The sequence below is a fragment of the Amyelois transitella genome, chromosome 10 (genome assembly GCF_032362555.1).
Source record: "Amyelois transitella isolate CPQ chromosome 10, ilAmyTran1.1, whole genome shotgun sequence".
NCBI classification, from domain to species: Eukaryota; Metazoa; Arthropoda; class Insecta; order Lepidoptera; family Pyralidae; genus Amyelois; species Amyelois transitella.
The window spans coordinates 10,501,245-10,524,153 of NC_083513.1; the positions used below are offsets into that span (position 1 = coordinate 10,501,245).

The 22,909-nt window shown below is 34.1% G+C and overlaps 1 protein-coding gene across 1 annotated transcript; it reads right to left on the reverse strand.

Annotated features, from left to right (window-relative positions):
- Positions 1-20,148: 20,148 nt before the first annotated feature.
- Positions 20,149-21,176, reverse strand: LOC106133061 (uncharacterized). Its single transcript, XM_013332661.2, has 2 exons — positions 21,113-21,176; positions 20,149-20,654 (listed from the first exon to the last, which is right to left on the reverse strand). The coding sequence occupies exons 1-2, from the start codon at positions 21,174-21,176 to the stop codon at positions 20,149-20,151; spliced, it is 570 nt and encodes a 189-aa protein (XP_013188115.2).
- Positions 21,177-22,909: the final 1,733 nt, after the last annotated feature.

A 22,909-nucleotide genomic window follows, 5' to 3' on the forward strand; every position in this document is an offset into this window, starting at 1 on the left:
AGGAGCATAGAAATAATGCAAATTGTGAAAAAAAACGGGGAAAATTATTTATCCATGACGACTTCAATGATGCCAAAAATAACTATACCACGCGGACGAAGTCGCGGCAACAGCTAGTCATAGACATATACTTACTTTCTGCAATAGCCCGCTGGTTTTCAGTCGCTCGTTGACCACGGATCATTGTAACACGATTCGAAACGATGCCCAATATAACTATTCCACGCGGACGAAGTCGCGAGCACAGCTAGCGCTTGATAAAATATTTGCACGAACCTTATGGATCACTTGAAATCAGAACTAGCAAACGCTAACAGTCAAACTTGGACGTGATATGTAAATATGAATTGGATCAGTTTGCTATAACTGGAATCTGATTGAATAGAATTTCATCAACGCCGCGTGAGCTGTGATAATTTAATTCATTTGTTACTTAATTGTATGGCGAAACTGACAATAATATTAATTTGAATGCCGTGTGGTTCCCGGCGCTTTAGAATGGGACCACTAAATATTTTTTCCAATGGATGTCGTAAAAGGTGACTAAAGGGAAGCGTAATAAACTTAGGATACTTCTTATAGGCGATGGGCTGGCAACCTGTCACTATTTGAATCTCAATGTCATCATTAAGCCAAACAGCTGAACGTAACATACTGCATTTACTGTATTTTGACACTGTCGGCTCTGTCTTACCCGCAACGGTTATAGACGTGACCATATGTATGTATAGTAAATAATTTTGTACCGGCATATCCACGATGTTCTCTTCCGAATAGACAATGCGCTCTGGAGACAAGTGGATCGTTAACGTTGAAAATCATCGATATTATTGTCTGCAGCGCGGATGCAGATCGCTTCGAGGAATGTTCCATTTTAGTGTTACTAATAAAACTCAAAAGTCTGTATGACCTATTGTATAATATGCCCATTTCTATAGGCCCTACAAAAAGTGTAAACAATCTTGATACCTATGTACGTCTTTTTATCAAAATATACGTTTTAATAAAAGAACGTAAGTTCCTCTAAAAGCGTAGTAGTAGTAGCAATCTAAAAAAAAAAATATGCCATTAAAAATAAATTTTAAAAAAGAACAAAAGTTTGATATCCATATAAATTCCAAATTTAAATGTGCATTAAAAAAATAATATACCTACCAGTAAATCTCTCCATTTCGAATTTAAACAAAGAATAAAAATATAACTTTCACAATTTCCATTTCGGCTAATGAATGAAAATACGAAACTGGATGTTGATGAGGTGCGTAGGGAAAAAGATATTTTTATTTTTATTGGAATTCATAATGACAAAAATGATGAAACATTTTCAAAAAATTTTTGGAATTCCCGTTATATAAAGTTTATTGTCCACTTAACGTTTACATGAAGAAGTTTGTCTGTTACACTTTCACGGCTAAACTGATTTCAATAAAGTAAATTAAAGCTGGAAATTTTCACGGGTACGATGCCCTTGTAAAAGGTAAACACTATTAATCTAGTAATATCAAATTGTACTTAATAATTCCCATTTAATCTACCATGAAACCAAGTCATAAAACATAAATCAGGAATTTCTCATCAAAAAGGATTAATGAAAAAGTTGCGTTACTTAAAAAAAAAACGTATTTAATTCTGACTGGTGCGATTAACCGACCCATTTAAAATGATACAAGCCTGTCCTCGCGCTTGCCAAATACTCGTGTTTCCGTAATGGGAGGTTTACAGGCTTATTCTGGAGAGTTCTTTTTGGGGTTAAGTTGGTTCATGATAGTCTAGTAGCAAAGCGCATAGGATTTTTTTAGATAATGTCTAACCCCTCTGGGTGAGTCTGCTTTACTACTTCGACCTCGTGGGATCTGAGGCAAACCAGGCGGCAGCGCACATCAGTGGCATATGATTCAGAGCGGCTCCCGTAGAGGCAATGAAAGAAAACATAAACCATGATGGTATTTAGGATATTTATTTTCAAACAAGAAAATTCGGCGGTCTTTCGGCTAAAAGATCAGGGCGACCATTCGGCGGTGGCATGGCTACGCGAGATGTAATATGTACCGTCAGCCTCTCCTAGAATCATTCATCAATTACAATAAATCACAACACAGCTTGTTTTTTTTATAATAAAATATATTCCTTCGAGAGTTTATACGATTGAAAAAAAAATGCTACAGAATAAGTACGCGCCAAGGGTAGCTAAATTTAGCCGAATGCATAAATAACGCGCTTAATTGGGAGTGAAATCACGCTGCAGTTTTGATGAACTGCTTGAAATTTTAAGCGATACAGCGCTGGTTTTGAATGGTTACAGATTTTTTTCAAGTCTCTTTTAGGTGTGCTCTCAAACGAAGTTGCAAATAATTATTCAATTAATTATCCATGGTGGTATTAGTAAGATAGTGTCGTGTGTCACTTTAGAATAGGTGACTGCGTCTGTTAATCATGGATGTCGTAAAAGACGACAAAGGGAATAGGCACATTTATCTAGTGCAGCTTTTACCATAATCCAATATTGGTTAACCTGAAAAAGTTGCGCATAATATCTTATACCAGATCATAATATGATTCTAATATTCTTTGGTTTCAAGTTAAAGACATCGTTTTAAACATGAAATTTATAATAATTCCAGAGGCGTCCTAAAGGCTATTTAATAAACCAGGACCCCGGACATCGATCTTACGAAAACAAAGGGAGAAAGTGAAAAAACGCGCCAAGTTAATCTGCAAAGTTAAACGAGCGCTTGTCAACGAAGCTGACATAGACATAAATCTTCCTAGACACTGCCAATCTGAATATTACTGCATGTTATTTATGCGTTTATAGTGGATATATTTACGCACAGTAAAAATAGCGGCGTCAATCAATTAGTCATTTTTTTTCTAATAAACTGTAAAGTCAACGGGTGCAGTCAATCCAATTATTATTTATTTGAAACATTTGCACTTATGAGGGACTGTCAGGTCAGGGATTACAGCCAAAACCCTTAGAAAGACTTAAGAAGCTGAAGTAACATAATTATATGTACTTCTTGTAGATATTACTACGATAATGTAGTTATTATTTAAAAATTATCGTGGTTACGAAAATTAAACGACTTTTTTTTTAACACAGATTGGAGTATGCTATTAAAATTCTGTTACAAATTATTTTGGTACTTTCACAGTGCTCAATTCAGCACTATAATATATTTTAAAAAATACGGATAATAATAAATATCACTGCAGATACACAATAAACAGTTCTATATGCGCGACTTGAGATACGTTTCCAAATATTTCAGTAAACAAGAGAATAGTATCGTGGGGTCTAGCTTAATCTATGTCTGTGTAAACCAAGTTACTGAGTGATTTTGCCAACTTCACTTCTTCGCGATTAATGATACGAGTCAAAAGTCATAAACTTGACGGGCTTAATATAGTAGACCTTGAAAGAAATCATGCTGCCATTTTTAAAGGAATTGTATTTAGTGGGCTGTGAAATGAGAGAAGTTCCTATCAATCAATTCAATTACTTATTTGTAAATTAAAATGTATTTATATGAATGCGTTTTTTTACATACATTCATATATAAAATTATGCTTCTTTATCGGAGAGGTACGCAAAGACTACTACATCTTTCCACTTTCCATGATCCCTGCATACTTCTAGAAATTAAAATAGGTGAAATGCATTTGGTGAAAAGTCTTTCAGCGGTAGCGCGTTTGTCTGCAACACAGGAGGTCCCGGATTCGAATCCCGACCAGGGCATGATGAGAAACGAACTTTCTCTGATTGGCCTGGGTCTTGGACGTTTATTTATATCAGTATTTATTATGAAATATAATATCGTTGAGTTAATATTTCGTGACACATGTTTTGAACTTACATCGAGACTAACTCAACTGTGTAATTTATCCAAAAAAAAAAAAAACAATACGTAGTAAAGCCGGTTCGGTGTGACGTACGTACTATAATAACAAAAGACCACAAATCCACACTAATACCTACCAAATATTCGAACAAATCTCGGTAAGTTTTTCGTTCAAAAAAACGTTGGAATTAAGTAAAACTAAAACCTTCCTCAGAATCACAATTGAAATGCGACGCGTCACCGTTCCTTTTCCATGCGATTCGGTTCCATTAGAAAAATGGAAATTTATCCAACCCACGAGACCACAGAGTGAATGAAATATGACATGATTGCGACCTCAATTTCCATAGAGCAGATATACCTTTCTTTAAAGCTTTTGTTTTTAAACTCTGTTTGTTTCAGTACATTGAAGACTTAATTTCATAGTGTTAACTTGTTTTGTTGAAACTATAAGAGAAAAAACTTTATTTCCACTGTGGGAATATCAATAAAAATTCTAATATTTTCTATACACCTTCCCAAGAACCAAACATGCCAATTTAAATTGTTTAAGCATAATTTTAGGTTGCATAATTAATGGTTGAATAAGGAAGGGCATAGTTATATACATGGTCGGTCCCCATATATGTATATCCCCATTTATACATAGATATAATCACATATATATACATTACAGGGTAGACAAAGCCAACAGCCTTGAAAAGACTGAAAGGCCACGTTTAGCTGTATGGCTTAATAATAGAAGTGACAGGTTGCTAGCCAATCGCCTATATGAAGAATCCCAAGTTTATAAGCCTAAATGAAAAACGAAATGTAAAAGTATATTTATATAATAAATTACAATAACCACATGGCTCTGGCCCCACTCGAAATAAAGATTTTATATTATATATAAGAAAATCAAATCAATCAAAAATCTAGTTTTTCACAAATTTTGACCAGACATATCATTTTAATAAGTATTACCCTTTCGTTGATTCCTTTTCAAATTACTTATTGAAAATTGTCGACGAACTCATGCCAAGTTCAATCGCCTTCATTCCTTGATCTGCAATACGTTCGCTCCAGAAAGTAATTTTCGATAAAACAATTTGTCGCCAGGGGCAGTTTCACACATCTGCGCCGTAATACCAACTTCGATTTTCTTATATTGTGTGTACCTACCTTCATCGTTACGTCACCACGACTTGTGATTCGGTGAATTGTGCACTACACTGATTTCTTCATGAGGCAGTGCCGTGTTGTTACCGGCATTTTGGGAATGGACCATTCCATTACTTTTCCATGGATTTAGAGATCCTTATTATAAGGTACATTCATTAAGTTAAAGCTTCAATGCTGATCGGATAAAGAAGTACTACATATTTAGCTTTCAGCTGCCTATTTTGAAAAATAATCAAAGAAAAGGATTATAATGTTAGTGTTTTTTTTATTTGTCCAACAACTTGCAAACATAGGACCTTTGTACTAGAATTATTGTAATAAATGTTCCTGTATATATTTTTTGTACAAAAACAAATAAATAAATAGGTTAGGTTTCCGTTTGACCTAAGTCTAAAGACTACCTACGAACGACTAGCCTTCTAAAAACCTAACCTAATATGTAAATCTCTATTTTATTGTAAATACAATCAGCTGATCAAAGTCAGTCTTTTTGTGACTATAGGCTTTTTACCAGGCAAAGAATTAATAATTCAAAATTCACTAAGAATAATAAAGATAAGGAAATCTCAAAAGGATTGATCAAAGCAAGTGATTTGTTTCTTTTATAACTATGTACTATTTTCTTGTTAGTGTGTTAATTTCTATGCACTAAAGATATTACAAACAAACAAACAAACAAACAAGGATGAGAAATCATAAAAACGAGGAATGTGAACTTTCCCACACACCCAATAGGAACACTCCATATCTTTACTATCGATGTCGTAAACGGCGACTAAGAGATATGATTATAAACTTGGGATTCTTTTTTTAGGCGATGGGTAAGCAACCTGTCACTATTTGAATCACAATTCTATCATTAAGTCAAACAGCTGAACGTAGCTTATCAGTCTTTTCAAGACTGTTGGCTTTGTCTACCCCGCAAGAGATACAAACGTGATTATATGTAGTTCTTAGGATGAAATCAATGAAAATGGTAAGCAACTGATAAAAACATCTAGGTCAGACATTACGCAACAAATCACGACTCAACAGAGCAAAGACGATCACGACAGCATTATTTAGTGCTTTGTGCCGGCATCGAAATCACATAGAAACGATGTGATTGATAAAACTTTAGCAATAACCTCCGCAAATAAACCTACTTCACAAACGATTGTCCTTGATAACACTGGACTGTTTACTATTTGAGCCTCCGAGTCCCCCCCCTTTTTATTGTTATACTAGCAATTTGTCGTGGCTTCGCTCGCAAATAGTAGTTGTTTATCGCGAATTATTAAGATAGAGATGGTAATGGACAAACAGTTAGACTAAAATAAAAGATTCTATAAATACATACATACATACGGTCACGTCTATATTCATTGCGGGGTAGACAGAGCCTAAATTTAATTTTAGCCAGAGTTTAAATTGTATATGTGCAATAAAATTCCAAAATCAAAATAAATATGAATAACAAACGAACAAGCTTTGGAAAAGAAACTATTGAAGTGATGGATATATTGACAGAAAAAATAAAAGATGAAATAAATAATGCAACAAATGCTTCGGGAAGGTGCAAAGTATAGAAAGGCAAGCGGGATTACCTACAAATAAATTAAATTAGAATAAATTTGCATATAAAGAGAAAGACAGAGATAGAAAATGGGAAGAGGAAATCCACTAGCGTTACTTAATTATGTAGGTACTGTTAATTGATAGTTGAGTAAGTCCATCTGAACAATATAGGAATAGAACAATTTGAGAGGAAACTTGAAAGAATTATACTTTTGACTGACTGGAAACTTCTAGTTTAACAAATTTATAATTGGGATATGCCTGGCTTAATCGGTACAGGCTTGCCTAATAAGAAAACCGTAGATAAAGATTTCAATGTAAAAAATATAATCTGCAACGTACGTATAGATGTCCCTAATACCATTCATGTAGGTTAGCTGCTATGAGCATGTTGAGTAGGTCTGAAAATCAGCCAACATCTATTTTTTATAACCCTTAGCGTCCACCGTTTTTTTTTTAACTAGAAATTAGTTAAAAATATATTTATATGGCAAAACAACGTTTGCCGGGATAGCTAGTATATACATATATATACATATACAACATGATAAGCTATAAAGTTGTCAACGGTGGCTTGGCGACGGAAAGTTGTCAAATAAAACTGTGGTTAGTACCGTAACCGCGTTCGGGGGTTTTGGTTCAACTAACGCGGATCATTTTGTGTTACCAAATGTTAATTTAAATTATTAACAACTTAATTTATTGTAGTTTCCTTTTTAACTAAGAATAAATAAGAATTTGGGGGCTTTCTAATGAACTCATTAGGAAAACCTTCGTATTTTTATCCCAAAACTATAAAACTCTCTGAAATATTTAGAGATGTGAATAAACTTGGGTAGAAACTACCCATGTTTTTAATATTTTCAATCAACGACTTTTGTGTATAAATAATTCCTTATTTTTCTTAAAACCACCAGCCTGGCAAAGCTTGAAATACTATGAATAGATCTAAGTTAAAACATACAAGATGAATGGATCTTAAAATAAAAATATATAAAAAAAAAACAACAAAAATATTCACAAATTATCGGCGTAATTATATTTGGAACTACATATTTAGTTACTTATAATTATTTTTTTACGTAAGTACAGTTATTATTTATTTGTATGATGCTGGAAAATTGTTTCATAGGTTCAACTAATAATACACTTTCTTATTTTTCTTATTACATAGATACATACATACCATCAAGGCTATATCTCATTGGGATATAACAGACCTTAAGCTCAGCAGGGGAGCCCCTTTTCTTATTAAATTTGCTTAATTTATTTTACAGCTGGTGTGAGTTCTTCTTATCGATGGCAGAGCAAAGTTTCACAAAAACATCCCTGTTTCGAAACTTACCCTGGAGTGGCTTTGCTGGTTCCTTGCCTTTTAATAGTTTGAGACAGTGGCTATTTTGGATTTTGTCAATACCTATGTATGTATGAGATTATAAGCCATCATTACACGACTGATTAAAAAAGGGTGTACAAACATTATATACTTGTCCCAGATGGAATAAGGGAACGGAAGTATTTATGGACTTGAAAATGAACATCGAGCCGTGCGGATGAGTCCAATCGTCCGAGTATAAGTAATCTGTTTGCATCAAAATTTCGTGTGATTATTTTTGATGTAATTTTTAATTGTAAATCTGGGAAAAGGAGATGGTAGTGAGGGGCCTTTAATTTAGCGGCTTATAAGGCATTTTTTCATTGTTGCTGAAAGTCATACGCGTAGTACCACATATGTAGTAAATTAAGATTCGAGTTTTAAGAATAACAAAAAATATATTAAAACGCATAAATCTATCACAAATGTATAGAGCAAAATTGCTAACCGCGAAATCAAATCGAAATTCGCAAGAAGCGTTCTCGCGAAAGATTCACTCGCTTCTTTAATGAAACGACAAAATCTGAGCGTGATGTACCTAATGCCACAGACTCGGTAATGCAGTGTGACTATTTAAATAAGTCTATGTTAGTGAGGCTGAACAATCGATAGTTTTATTATCGGTAATTTTAATCGAATCGAAGTTTCGATTAACGAATAAACCTTTATTTCATATATCAACAACACATTTATAAGTAATATATAATTTAAAAGAACTAATGGACGATTTTACTGCTCAGAATGAAAACCGGTTTCAAAGGAATACTATTGATAAAGAATAATGTTATCGATAGCATTGTTTATCGCTGTCGTTTTATTTGTTGTTCTTGTGTAAGTATCGATACTATTACTTTTTTCATACTATCGATTTTCTATCCAAAACGTTATCGATAGTTCATAATATGAATCGGCAACACTAGTCTGTTTTTTATACGTACACATTGAAGAATATAATAGCCGGTTCTATTAAATTTTTTTTTGCTTCATCCGCGTTAATCAATCTTTTTACGCAAACAAAATTATGACAAAGTGGTCAATGCCGTGTGGTTCCCGGCACCAATACAAAAAGAATAGGACCACTCCATCTCTTTCCCATGGATGTCGTAAAAGGCGACTAAGGGATAGGCTTACAAACTTGAGATTCTTTTTTTAGGCGATAGGCTAGCAACTTGTCACTATTCGAATCTCAATTCTATCTTAAAGCCAAATAGCTGAACGTGGCCTATCAGTCCGCTCAGGACTGTTGGCTCTGTCTACCCCGCAAGGGATATAGACGTGATTATATGTATGTATGTATGTATGTATGGTCAATCTATACCACTACGCAACCACATAGAAACCATAACGCTGTGATAATATTCGAACGCTATTCACTTGAAACCACAGTATGATACTCGTATTATTTATTTTGCGGTATTGTGTACAATAGAATATAGTTGTGTACAATAAGTGCACATTTATGAAGAATTAAACTGAATAGTTATAGTCTCAATTCTATCATTATGCCAAATAGCTGAACGTGGCCATTCAGTCTTTCAAGACTGTTGGCTCTGTCTACCCCGCAAGGGATAAAGCTGTGACCATATGTATGTAAGTATGTAAACTGAATAGTATTTTTAAAATTCTGTTAAACTTGACCTAGAGCTTTGAAAAAACCTTCGAAAACATCATTATTGAACCAATGTTTATAATATTAATGTTATTGAAAACAAATGTAAATATTGTATTTTTTAGAATAAGTATTTAGGTACCTACCTACTTGAAACTATTTCCCTCGACACAGCGTACAATAGTACTCGTTATTAAATATCTAGTGAATTATATATTGTCCTGGTTGTTTTTAGAACGGTAGCAGATCCAAATAATTTTGCTTGTCAGAACTTTTAGAGGCCTCTCATCGCTTTAAATCCGATAAGTAACATAGAAATAAACACTAAAGAAAGAGCTATAAGTGGATAGACGTGGGTAAATTATTTACACACTTGTCCGACAAATCCCCACTATTGTTTTCGATGTCATAAAATTCACCTCCATGCGTTACCCTACTGCACTAAATCATACTGTGTCTTAGATCCGGCGCTATCCCATTAGATTTATGTCTCATATAAATTGACGGGACAAATTCTACCACAAGTGATTTAGCTACGTTTATTTGCGTTACGGCTGGCATCACCTTGACAATCTTTTCTTACGGAGTGTACAATTCATCAAATACTTTCTTAGTCTTCCTGGTGTTAGTCCCAGTTACATGCTGCCCTTTTAACCGCGGCAGAAAAAGGGGTGTGTTACAAGTTTGACGTATCTATGTGTTTGTCTGTGGAACGATAGCTCAGTATGTTATTTAGTTTTGTTTTTAAAGTATTGATGAATTAGTCGAGAGTGTTCTTAATTTAACCTATTTTTTTATTCTAACCTCTGGTGCAAAAAAGAGATGTATTATATAGTGTGTATATATAGTGTGCCTATGTTTGTCTGATTATCACAATTTCACCATGGACGCTACTCAGATAAAATTGTCTAACGAGGGATATGACAATACAATATTATTATCATTCTAGATAATTATGAAAAATAATTTCCAAATAAAACAAATCATCTTATTTACAGATCAGAACAGTCACCAATACGAATGGCGTCAAATTCCTTGCAGCAGTCAAAACTTTGAAAATTAATGCGTTAGAATATCTATAGATAACAGCTCCATTAATCATGGTTGGAGTTTTCAAGTTAAATTAACCAAAATAAAGCCGGGTCAAATTATGTGTTAATCGAATTCGACTTGAAGTTTTAATTGATAGCATGTTGTAATTTGCTGATTCTGGGCTTAGTTTTGTATCATAGATATATTACTCTGTAGAAGAAGTTACATCGGCTTGCAACTAACAATTCTGTTCATGGCATGGGTGAGGTTTTAAAATATTTATTATATAAGTATATATAACCTTATCAGATGTAAGTTATGAAAAAAAAAAAAAAACCATTTTTTAAACATGATTTGTACCTCTTGCGATATGTAATAGGAAAGAAAGAAAATAATTCTTCCATTTCTACTTTCCAGCAAGTGGAAATACGCAATTTCTGTCTTCCCCTCCGGGAAAGGCGCTTGCTTTTATGTATGTTATCAATAATTGGTACTATATATTAACTTGATACTACATCTAAGTTCATAATCATGTCACAGTTCTATGTCTCTAGGTTGTTTGAAGGGACGTGTTGGGGCTTTCAAACTGAGTTTAGGCGTTAATTTACTCTCTACGCAATAGACGGCTTATCCTCACGCAATCGCGATTATTTTGTTAGTATAGATTAAATCTTATGGTCTAGATAACGTATACTATATTGTGACCAGGGATTTAAATTGTTTTCGAATAAATTTTAAATTTAAAGTGAAAACTAAGTGCCGTGTGGTTCCCGGCATCAATACAAAAAAGAATAGGACCACTCCATCTATTTCCCATGGATGTCGTAAAAGGCGACTAAGGGATAGGCTTACAAATTTGGGATTCTTTTTAAGGCGATGGGTTAGCAACCTGTCCCTTTTTGAATCTCAATTCTATCATTAAGCCAAATAGATAAACGTGGCCTATCAGTATCTCAGGACTGTTGGCTCTGTCCACCCCACAAGGGATATAGACATGACATATGTATGTATGTATAATTAAATCTTACGGTCTAGATAACGTAGACTATATTGCGACCAGGAGTTTAATTTTTTTTTTAAATAAATTTTAAATTTTAAAGTGAAAACTAATCCACTTGCGCATGCACTGAAAAGCACAGGATCAATACTTCCACGGTTATTGTAGTAACGACTCTTTGCTGGGTTCTTATACATTAGTTTGATTGCTAACGATGTTTTTCTTCATCGGTCAAATATCGCTTGTAAATCTGCACATTTAAACAAGTGTATGTTACCATGATCCCCTAATGAAATAGGATTAAGTTACCGTTCAAAGGTTGCTTATTGTCGCTTCGTAAACTTGACTTACCCAATATAGACTTGCTATAACAGGCGTACCTCAGGCTCCTCCCGAGAGAGGTGAGGATGTAACCTGGACTAACGCTAGTACATACATACCTACATAAAATCACGCCTCTTTCCCGGAGGGGTAGGCAGAGACTACCTCTTTCCACTTGCCACGATCTCTGCATACTTCCTTCGCTTCATCCACATTCATAACTCTCTTCATACAAGCTCGGCGGTTTCGGGTACTTTTGACCTGACCCTTTACCAGGACGTCCTTAATTTGATCAAGATACGTTCGCTTAACGCTAGTGGGAATAACATTTTCGTAAAGCGTGAACAAATCTTCTTCCTCCTGGGTTTAGTCCCGGTTGCATCCTCACCTCTCTGGAGAGGAGCCCGGGGTATGCCTTTGACCATGGATCCTGGATTGGATGAGTCAGGTTCTTACACGAAGCGACTCCCGTCTGGCCTCCGCAACTTTTACAGGTAAACCTAACCCAAATTGGATCCGTGGTTACACATCCATTTGCCTGAATATGCAGGTTTTTTCTCACCGTATGAGCATCGGTTAGTATTCAAACTAATGTACATATAACTTTAACCTGCCTGAATATGCAGGTTTCCTCACGATGTTTTCCCTCACTGTAGGGGCATCGGTTGGTATTCAAACTAATGTACATAACTTAAAAAATAGTCATTGGTCCATGGCCGTGGTGGGATTTGAACCTGTGCCTTTCTGCGCATCACGCATTTTATCCGGGCACCTTACCAATTCGACCATAGACGCTCTTGAACCGTGAACAAATAAACAAGTTTTATCGTCCATTCCTCAGGGAACGCGGTAGCTACCAACTTTTCAATACACGCTGATTGAACCTGATAATTTCCAGTAACTTAGAGACTTGAAGTCTGTTTTCAAGACCTAAGTTGGAGATAAGTGAAATAAATGAGTCTGGAAGATATTTCTTTTGATTTTTATCCTCAAAAAAATCTGTGTCAATAATAAGTTTGTTTGTTTGTAAACTACTAAATTGTAGGTAGGTATTGTCACAATATTTTTTTCTAGGCAAATTTGAATGTTATTTTTATACGTATTCATTATTTATAAGAATTTATATCAATTTTAGATACTTATACGAGTATCGAGATAAGTTATTTTTGTTTTAGTAAACGTAACCTTCTGGCTATTACTACTACTAAATTACATAATCACATCTCTTCTCTGGGTGATTGGACAGAGCCTACATGTTATCGCAATCCCCGTTTCGTTTTATCCACGTTCTCCACACTCACTCCACGCAAGGTAATCAGTTTAGATACAGCTACATATATTTTACGAAGTAAAAGCTATAATTTAATTAAACTCTATAGTAATCGTCATCTTAGGTATACAAAAAAAGTCAAACATATGATCACGTCTATATCCCTTTCGGGATAGACAGAGCCAACAGTAATCAAAAGACTAAAAGGCCACGTTCAGCTGTTTGGCTTATTGATAGATATTATATACAAATAGTGAATCGCCTAAAAGATTGATCCTATATATGTATATAAGCCTCCCTTAGTCGCCTCGTAAGACAACATTGGAAAGAGATGGAGTGGTCCTATCTTTTTTTCTATTGATGCCGGGAACCACACGGCACACAAGAAAAGTCGAGATAATCTTAACCTTAAGATAAACGGTGCTACATCACAAATGACACTGGAAACTCATTCTTCAACAGCAAATCTATTCGATCCGGCGCGCCGAAGTTTCTAGACTGTAAAGTGCTAGATTTAGGACGAATCTGTTCTTATCGAGAGCTCATGATAAGCTCAAAATGTCCCGTGATCGAAGTGTCTTTTATCGAAGCACTGTTTTTTTTTCTATATTTAAAGGTATTTGACGTACAACGAATTTTTAATCCTTAAAAAACTTAAGGATTTCGTTGACTTTCAATTATTAAGACAGTTACTCAGCAGAATGCATCCTTCAAGTCTTTTCGAGACTATTAACTCTGTCTACGCCGTAACTAATGAATACATGAATAGCGAAAATTGTTGAACAGTTTAACGAACATACAGAAAAAAATGAAATATTCTATACTTGACTTTTTGTTGAGTTCAGTGAACTTACACACTTTACGTTCTAAGTTCAATTCCCGGACTGAAAAGTCAGCTCAGCAAAAGTTGGTGCAAATAGTGACAGGTTGCTACCCTATCGCCTACAATAGGAATCCCAATATTATAGGCGTATCCCTTAGTCGCCCACGATATCTATTAGACATTCATGGGAAAGTATCTGAAGTGCATAAAACCACACGAATTTTTACTATTATTTTAATAATACCCGACTGCAAGGGTTATAATCAAGTATAATTTTTTATGTGCCGTGTGGTTCCCGGCACCAATACAAAAAAGAATGGGACCACTCCATCTCTTTCCCATGGATGTCGTAAAAGGCGACTAAGGGAGAGGCTTACAAACTTGGGATTCTTTTTTTAGGCGATGGGCTAGCAACCTGTCACTATTTGCATCTCAATACTGTCAATAGGCCAAATAGCTAAACGTGGCCGATCAGTCTTTTCAAGACTGTTGGCTCTGCCTACCCCACAAGGGATATAGACATGACATATGTATGTATTATAATTAAATCTTACGGTCTAGATAACGTAGACACTATTGCGACTAGGAATTTAATTATTTTTTTTTAAAATAAATTTTGCAAATAGTGACAGGTTGCTACTGTCACTATTTGCATCTCAATACTGTCCAAATAGCTGAACGTGGCCGATCAGTCTTTTCAAGACTATTGGCTCTGTCTACCCCACAAGGGATATAGACATGACATATGTATGTATGTATAATTAAATCTTACGGTCTAGATAACGTAGACTATATTGCGACTAGGAATTTAATTATTTTTTTTTTAAATAAATTTTGCAAATAGTGACTATTTGCATCTCAATACTGTCCAAATAGCTGAACGTGGCCGATCAGTCTTTTCAAGACTGTTGGCTCTGTCTACCCCACAAGGGATATAGACATGACATATGTATGTATGTATAATTAAATCTTACGGTCTAGATAACGTAGACCGTATTGCGACTAGGAATTTAATTATTTTTTTTTAAATAAATTTTGCAAATAGTGACAGGTTGCTCCTGTCACTATTTGCATCTCAATACTGTCCAAATAGCTGAACGTGGCCGATCAGTCTTTTCAAGACTGTTGGCTCTGTCTACCCCACAAGGGATATAGACGTGACCATATGTATGCATGTATGTATTATTTTTTATAGTAGTGAAGTATTTTGAATCATTGAATAGCTATCGAACACGTTACTTTGACAATAACTTAATCTGTGTAACATTTGAAAGACATTCTTAAAGAAAATATACAATCAACACAGTGAATTTTATCAGTTTCAATTACAAAGACTGTAGGCTCTGTCTACCCCGCAAGGGATATAGACGTGATTATATGTATGTATGTATGTTCAATTACACACGTTTGTAATAAAAATATTCAAGTTACAAGCACATCAGTTCACTGGTTAACGTTTATTTATTACTGCAGTAAGGATGCATTTTAATTTGTTTTACGCATTGAGTTTGCATTGTGTTAGAGCGCGCATTATGGCTCGTAAATCAAATTAGGCCTATCCCTTAGCCGTCCTTAACTATATCCATGGGAAAAAGGTGGAGTGGTCCTATTCTTTATTGTCGGGAATCACACGGCATTATAGAATAATATAAATATATAGGGGACAAAATACAGAGCTTGATAATAAGAACATCAAAGTAAAATTGATTACCTAGCCTTAATTTAATAACGATGAAGGTATCATTGTAAGGTGCCCGGTTAAGAGAAAGAAAGAGGAAGTCTCTGCCTGCCCCTCTGGGAAAGAGGCTTGATTTTATGTATGTATGTATGTATGTGCCCGGTTAAAATGCATGTTGCGCAGAGAGGCACAGGTTCAAATCCTACCTCGGCCATGTACCATTGACTATTTTCAACGTTATGTACATTAGTTTGAATACAAACCGATGCTCCTACAATTGGGGAAAATATCGTAAGGAAACCTGCACATTTAGGCAACTGGATGTGTAACCATGGAACCTGCAAAGGTTGCGGAGTTCAAAAGGGAGTCGCTTCGAATAAAAACCTGACTCACTTAATCCAGGATCCAAGGTCGAAGGCATACCATGGGCTCCTCTCTAGATAGGTGAGGATGCAACCGGGACTAAAGCCAGGAAGAAGAACAAGGTATCATCTTAATACGTTGCACTTAATATAAGCCCATGGAAAATATTAAGTGCAACGTGTGGTTTCCAGCACCAATATAAAATAGAATAGGACCACTCCATCTCATTTTCCATGGATGTCGTAAGAGGCGACTAAGGGATGCCCTTATAAACTTGGGATTATATGATTATGATTGACGATGGGCTGGCAACCTGTCTCTATTTAGGTCACAAATCTATCATAAAGCCAAACAGCTGAATGTGGCCTACCAGTCTCTTCAAAACTTTTGGCTCTGCCTACCCCGCAAGGGATATAGACGTGACTATATGAATGAATGAAAATATCAAGAATAGGTTATAAACGTATAAATTTTTCAGCTCATTGAAATTGTAAATTGCGCACTCTAAATGAATCAAATGACTCAGTAATTCTCTGCTCTTACGCCATCAAGAATATTAATATTTGGCGCCACGGATTCAATGTATGTGTTTTCATCACGGAAATATTACATTCACGTGTTGAAAATAATACTTTTTTCCATTCCGTTGATAAATTATTAACATACATTATAATCACGACTATATCCTTTGTGGGGTAGACAGAGCCTCAGTCTATTAAATTCTTGTCAAAACAGATAGGCTTAATTATAGAATTGAGATTTAACGTGCCGTGTGGTTCCCGGCACCAATAAAAAAGGGTCCTATTCTTTTTTTTTATTGGTGCTGGTGTTAACTCCATCTCGTTCCCATGGATGTCGTAAAAGGCGACTAAGGGATAGGCTTATAAACATGGGATTCTTCTTTTAGGCGATGGGCTAGCAACCTGTCACTATTTGAATCTCAATTCCAGCATAAAGCCAAACAGCTGAACGTGACCTATCAGTCTTTTCAAGACTGTTGGCTCTGTCTACCCCGCAAGGGATAAAGACGCGATTATATGTATGTATGTTGAGATTTAAATAGTCACAGGTTGCTAGCCCATCGCCTAAAAGAAGAATCTCAAATTTATAAGCCTATCCTTTAGTCGCCTTTTACGGAATGCATGTGAAAGAGATGGAGTGATCGTATTGTTTTCTCTATTGGTGCCGGAAACCACTCGGCACAGAAAATATTAACTTTAGCCTGATATTAAACGAAAATAATTAAATTAATTATTATTTGTTTATTGTGCTGAAGATGAATATGAACTGAATTTTAATAAAATCTTTCGCTTGATAATTTCATATTGTATTTTACTTTATTACAGCAAATAACATTCATTTCAATTTCGTAATTTTAAACATTGCGAATGTATTTAAATTTATTTAATAAAAAATCCCTGCTTTTCAGCAACTTAAATATATTAAATACGGGACAGATTACACAGATTGGGCAAGCCTCGAAAAACTTACTCAACGATATTATTTTTTATAGTAAATACTTATCAGACCCAGGACAATCAGAGAAAGTTTGTTTCTCATCATGCCCTAGCCGGGATTTGAACCTGTGATTTCCGGTGTCACAGACAAGCGCACTGCGGCAGAAACGAAAAATACAGACAAAATAAAATTTATCTATAATTTCATCCCTCTCAGAAATTTAAATTGATTAAAATTTACCTATGATCTAAAACCTAAACGATCACACAAGTAATCAAACTGAACTTATATATTACTCTGCTTTTTGCATTGAGGGTTAAAAACAAAACAACAGTAAGGAGCTTACATTAGTAGAGAGTCGGTTCTTAAGACGATACCATCAACACTTTAGACGTGCAGTCTCTGTGCGCTAGTGATGTGCCTTGTTCGGTATGGATTATCGATGTTCTATTTCTTTAGACGAATCAATCAATTCTATGATAAAGTTATTTAGCTGAATGCGGCTTTGAAGTCTTCTAATTGTTAACTCTAACTTCATTTCTAAAATTCATCTATCAATTTAAGATGAAAATTAATTAGTGCATTTTATTTTTATAATTATCAGTTTATATTAATTTAATATGATCATAAGATAACACGATTTTGAGAACAGTGTAATGGCATCTTTTTTTATTCGTTTTCTTAAAACCTTGAACTTAATCATTTGCACAATTGAGACAAATTTCGAATTTCCCCCCTTATTTAAAGATGAAAAGAGGCTATTTTTTTATTTTCAGTAATGCATTATAGTAATTACTTAATTTTCTTTAATACGATCAATATTGATACAGTCGGAGGAATTAATGCTAAAAGCATTATGTTACCTCTGAGTTACGCAGAGAAGTTAAGTAAGCTTTAAATAAATAAAGTAAATATACTTACATTAATATCTTAAACAGCCATTTCACAAGTTGATCTGAGCCAGGAAAAATTTGACTAAAAATTGTTGGACTTAATTTCTATTTTATCGATATTTCCCTGACATAAAGTCACATCATTAACAAAGAAGGTAAGTGTCGGCTATCGCGACGCATCACTCGCTAAGCTGCGCCCGACAACATTTACCAAGGAAGTGATCTGATTACAATGGAACTGAGTTTCAAGGAAATAAAATTATATATTTACGTTTGTTAAAAGTTTTTGAGCTTGAATCAAGAGAGTTATTAAAGTGGATGAAGCGAAGGAAGTATGCAGAGATCGTGGCAAATAGAAAGATGTAATCTCTGCCTACCCCTCCGGGAAAGAGGCGTGATTTTATGTATGTATTTATGTTGTAAAGCCTGCTGGAAGAAATTTCTCTACAAATAAGTATTACCCTTGTACTGAATTCTTCTTTATTTTAAGTTTTATTCTTATTTTCCTTGATGTACATAAATATATAAATAAATAAAATAAATACTAATTCGTATCGTTCTACTATAATTTTACCTTCGTTATATCCTCTGAAATATACTTTTTCTTTTATCACCATGGCGTTCTCTTAAATCGTGTTTTAATGAGTATGTGTATATGTACTTTATGTGTGGATTTTACACATAGAAATCAGTTTCCACAGTTAAACAATATTATTTTGTGAGTAAGGAAAAAAGTCGTTATTATAATATGCATGTACTCGTATGTGTATACATACGTATAAAATATTTTTTGCGTATACTGCCAACAAAATGTGAATTCGATGAAATGAAATTCAAGAAAAAAAGCTAGTCATTTGACAAATATTAACAGACTGTTGAAATGCGGGTGCCAACGATTCCACGAAGCTTTTAATTTTTTTTTACACATACATGTAATCACGTATATATCCCTTGCGGGGTAGACAGAGCCAACAGTCTTGAAAAGACTGATAGGCCACATTGAGCTATTTGGCTTAATGTAAGAATTGAGATTCAAATAGTGATAGGTTGCTAGACCGTCGCCTAAAAGAAGAATCCCAACTTTATAACCTCATCCCTTAGTCGACTTTTACAACGTCCATTTATTTTTTAATTGTCAGTAAATGGTAACGCGAATTCATTTAGAACGAAACTAAACGAATGTCTTAAGAAAAACCATTTACTTTATAGCTTTACCTAAGATGAAAATTATAAGTACATTTTTGCGTAGAAGTTCAACCCAACCAAGGTCTCAGATTCGATTCCCGGACAGGGCATGTAGGAATTAACTTTTATTAATTTCCTTTGGGTCATATTATGATCAATTAAAAAAAAAAATTATATTGTAAGAACGATTTATTAAATAATATTTTTTTAAGTATTTATTAAAAAAAAATCATAAAAATAATTATATTTACATGCATTCACTTACATATATTTGACAACAACATTATAACTGTTATACAAATTGGATATTTGTACATAATATTCAGAATTAAATTTATATTTATAAACTGGGGACCAATTTTATGGCCAGATATTTACTCTTATTTATACACTTTTGTGCTTTATCATAGCTTATGTAGATACAAATATTTGAATTTTTATACAATACATTTTATATCTGTTCTATTCTATTCTATTGCTGACAAATCGTTTGCCTTTTGTTCTGCTGCAACATCAATTCCTATATTTTTTTAAATCTAAGAACTAAATATCCTTAAATTGAATTAAAATTCTTAAAAATTTCATTCAATTTTCGATGTCAAAGTTATAACTTTATTTTTAACAGGCTTAACGATTTTGGTGTAATTTATTTTGATTCTGCTCACTTCTGGTTTGAATTTGAGAAATTTGAACTGTTTGCTGTTATAGAATTGCGGTAACAGTACATTCTCAGTCGTGAAGTGTTCGTGTTCATCTACTTTACGCATTCTACCACGTACGCCATTCTCTTCTGCGATTTTTCTTAGCATGATCTCGAAGTTGGACAATTTCATACTCTGCTTTTTCAGCGGCACATTGTACTTCTTTGATTTCACCTTCTTTGACTTAAAAGTGATCTTCTTCAAATGTTTCTTGTTTTGTGGCTTAGCTAAGTCCACTTTCACTTTGTATAGTACAGTGAAGTTGTTCGCGTCGGCTATTTTTTGTATGTCATTGACGTATTTCGTGAATAGATTGCTTTGTTTGCCGCGAACTTCGAATCGTCTGGGTATTTCTTTTAGATGACCTAATTTTGACGAGTATTGGTCTGTAAAGGGAAATTCGTATATAGCACATGACTTCGGTGAAATATACATATAATCGTAACCTTTGAGCATTTTATTGTTATTTCCACAAAAATTTTGACAAAATGTTCACTTTTTATTTCTATATATGCCAAATTTTAACAGAAATTTAAGCCTAACTTTAGTATTTCTTGACTCTTGAATTAATAATTAAGGGCAGATGTAAATTCCAGAACCATCAAAGTTAAGAAACATAATGTCAAATTTTTAATGTATAAAAAAAATCTACTGTATGTTAATAAAACCCATACATATGTATATATGTAACTAATCACGTCTATACCCTCGGCGAGATTGACAGAGCCAACAATTATGAAAAGACTATGGATAGGCCACGTCCAGCTATTTGGCTAATGATAATACTAAAAAACATTGTTAAAATAAATAAAATTTTGGTTAAAAATAATCATCAAACATTTACCTTCAGTAAGTTCTTGGGCACTGACATATCCTAAAACGATTATAATTGAAACTGAACACCACATATTGATCTCGTATCATGGGCTACTGCAATAATGTCGTTCACAACAGGTGCCTTATATCACAGAAGTGTAGTCAAAAATAAAAGTAGTGCACAATAGCATTTGTTCTATACGGCCCAGTTAACACTGCCGGTGCGCGCGCTAAATCATATCATCTATACGAGAAAGCAGTGTGCGATATTTTTGAACAATATTACTTGTACTGAATTTCTCTATATTTTAAGTTGCATACATATTTTTCTTGATGTACATAAATATATAAAAAAAAAATATTCAAAATTTGCATACGTACATTTTGCATTTCCATTTGTTTTTTTATTTCGATCGCCCCAGAATTTCAAATTAAGCCTATACTTGACATTGGTTTTAGATGTTTAACTACATAACTATTTATTTTACAGCATGGTATTGCTTATCGCAAGTTTTGGAGTGACTTAGCTGGTGATTTATTCCATAATGTATGTTTTTCAATATATAATAATTTGAGCGCGTTTGACCTCTATCTGTATGGTGAGAAACGAGATAAGGCCTATTGACTTGAAAATTCCCAAATTGTATGAATTGGGGAAGAGATATGCGTTGAAGGAATTCCAAAACATAAGTTTAATTATTCTTTTATATTTATTTCTATTTTTGGAACACGTTCAATAATTGTAATAAAGTGATACTTAAAAAAAGAATTTACTTAGGTATTTTGTTGGACTACAAAAAATGTATTATAATTATTTAAAAAGCGCCAAGTTCTACAAATTTTAGTAACTTGGAACATTTATCAGCATGAATTTAAAAGGAATGTAATTAAAAGTTAATTTACAAGGAGTTTCAGGAAAAATATTTGTATTTCTACAGTAAATACATACTCGTACATGTTAATTGAAGTTTACATTACTACCTCTGAAAATTATTGAGAATTCAATTATGTATTAATACACATATACATTATAATCACGTCTTTATCCGTTGCGGGGTAGACAGCGCCAACAGTCTTAAAAAGACTGATAGGCCATTTCCAGCTGTTTGGCTCAATGATAGAATTGTGATTCAAATAGTGACAGGTTGCTAGCCCATCGCCTAAAAGAAGGAACCCAAGTTTATAAGCCTACCTATTGATTCTTAATTATTTATATTAATATAATCTTCTCGAAGGGGTAGGTAGAACCTATATCTTTTCTCCCTTATCAAAGTTATCGCGTCTTTATACCGTATGGGGTAACTGCAGCCGGCAGTCACTTAAAGGGTTAAATATAGTTAATCCTAACTACTTATCTTTAAATCCTTCATTGTTTCAAATTGAATTATCAAATCATGAAGCTATTGTGATGTTAACAAATAGTAAAGTATCGCATGCACCTGATGCGGACGGCAAATTGCATTCAAATTCAAATTCGAAATTTTTATTCATTATTATAGGATACTATCATATCGCTTAATAATTGTCAAATCTTTTGGATTCACAACATTGGTTGACGTCAAATAAATTTCTAAAAACTAAGTATACTGCCGCTTCCATGGCGTCAGTGCAGAAGAAACGGTAACAAACTGCACTGTAGCGTTTTCTACAACAACGTCAACTTCACAAATATCCAAACTTAGAAGGCATAATACACTAGGGTATAAACAATAGCAAATGGAGCGTAAAGTTATGGGCACGGGCAACCTGAAAAACAGCTGAAGGAAAATCTCAAAGAGCCGATGTTGACAAAGTACTAGGAATAAAAACCAATACTGTTCAGACG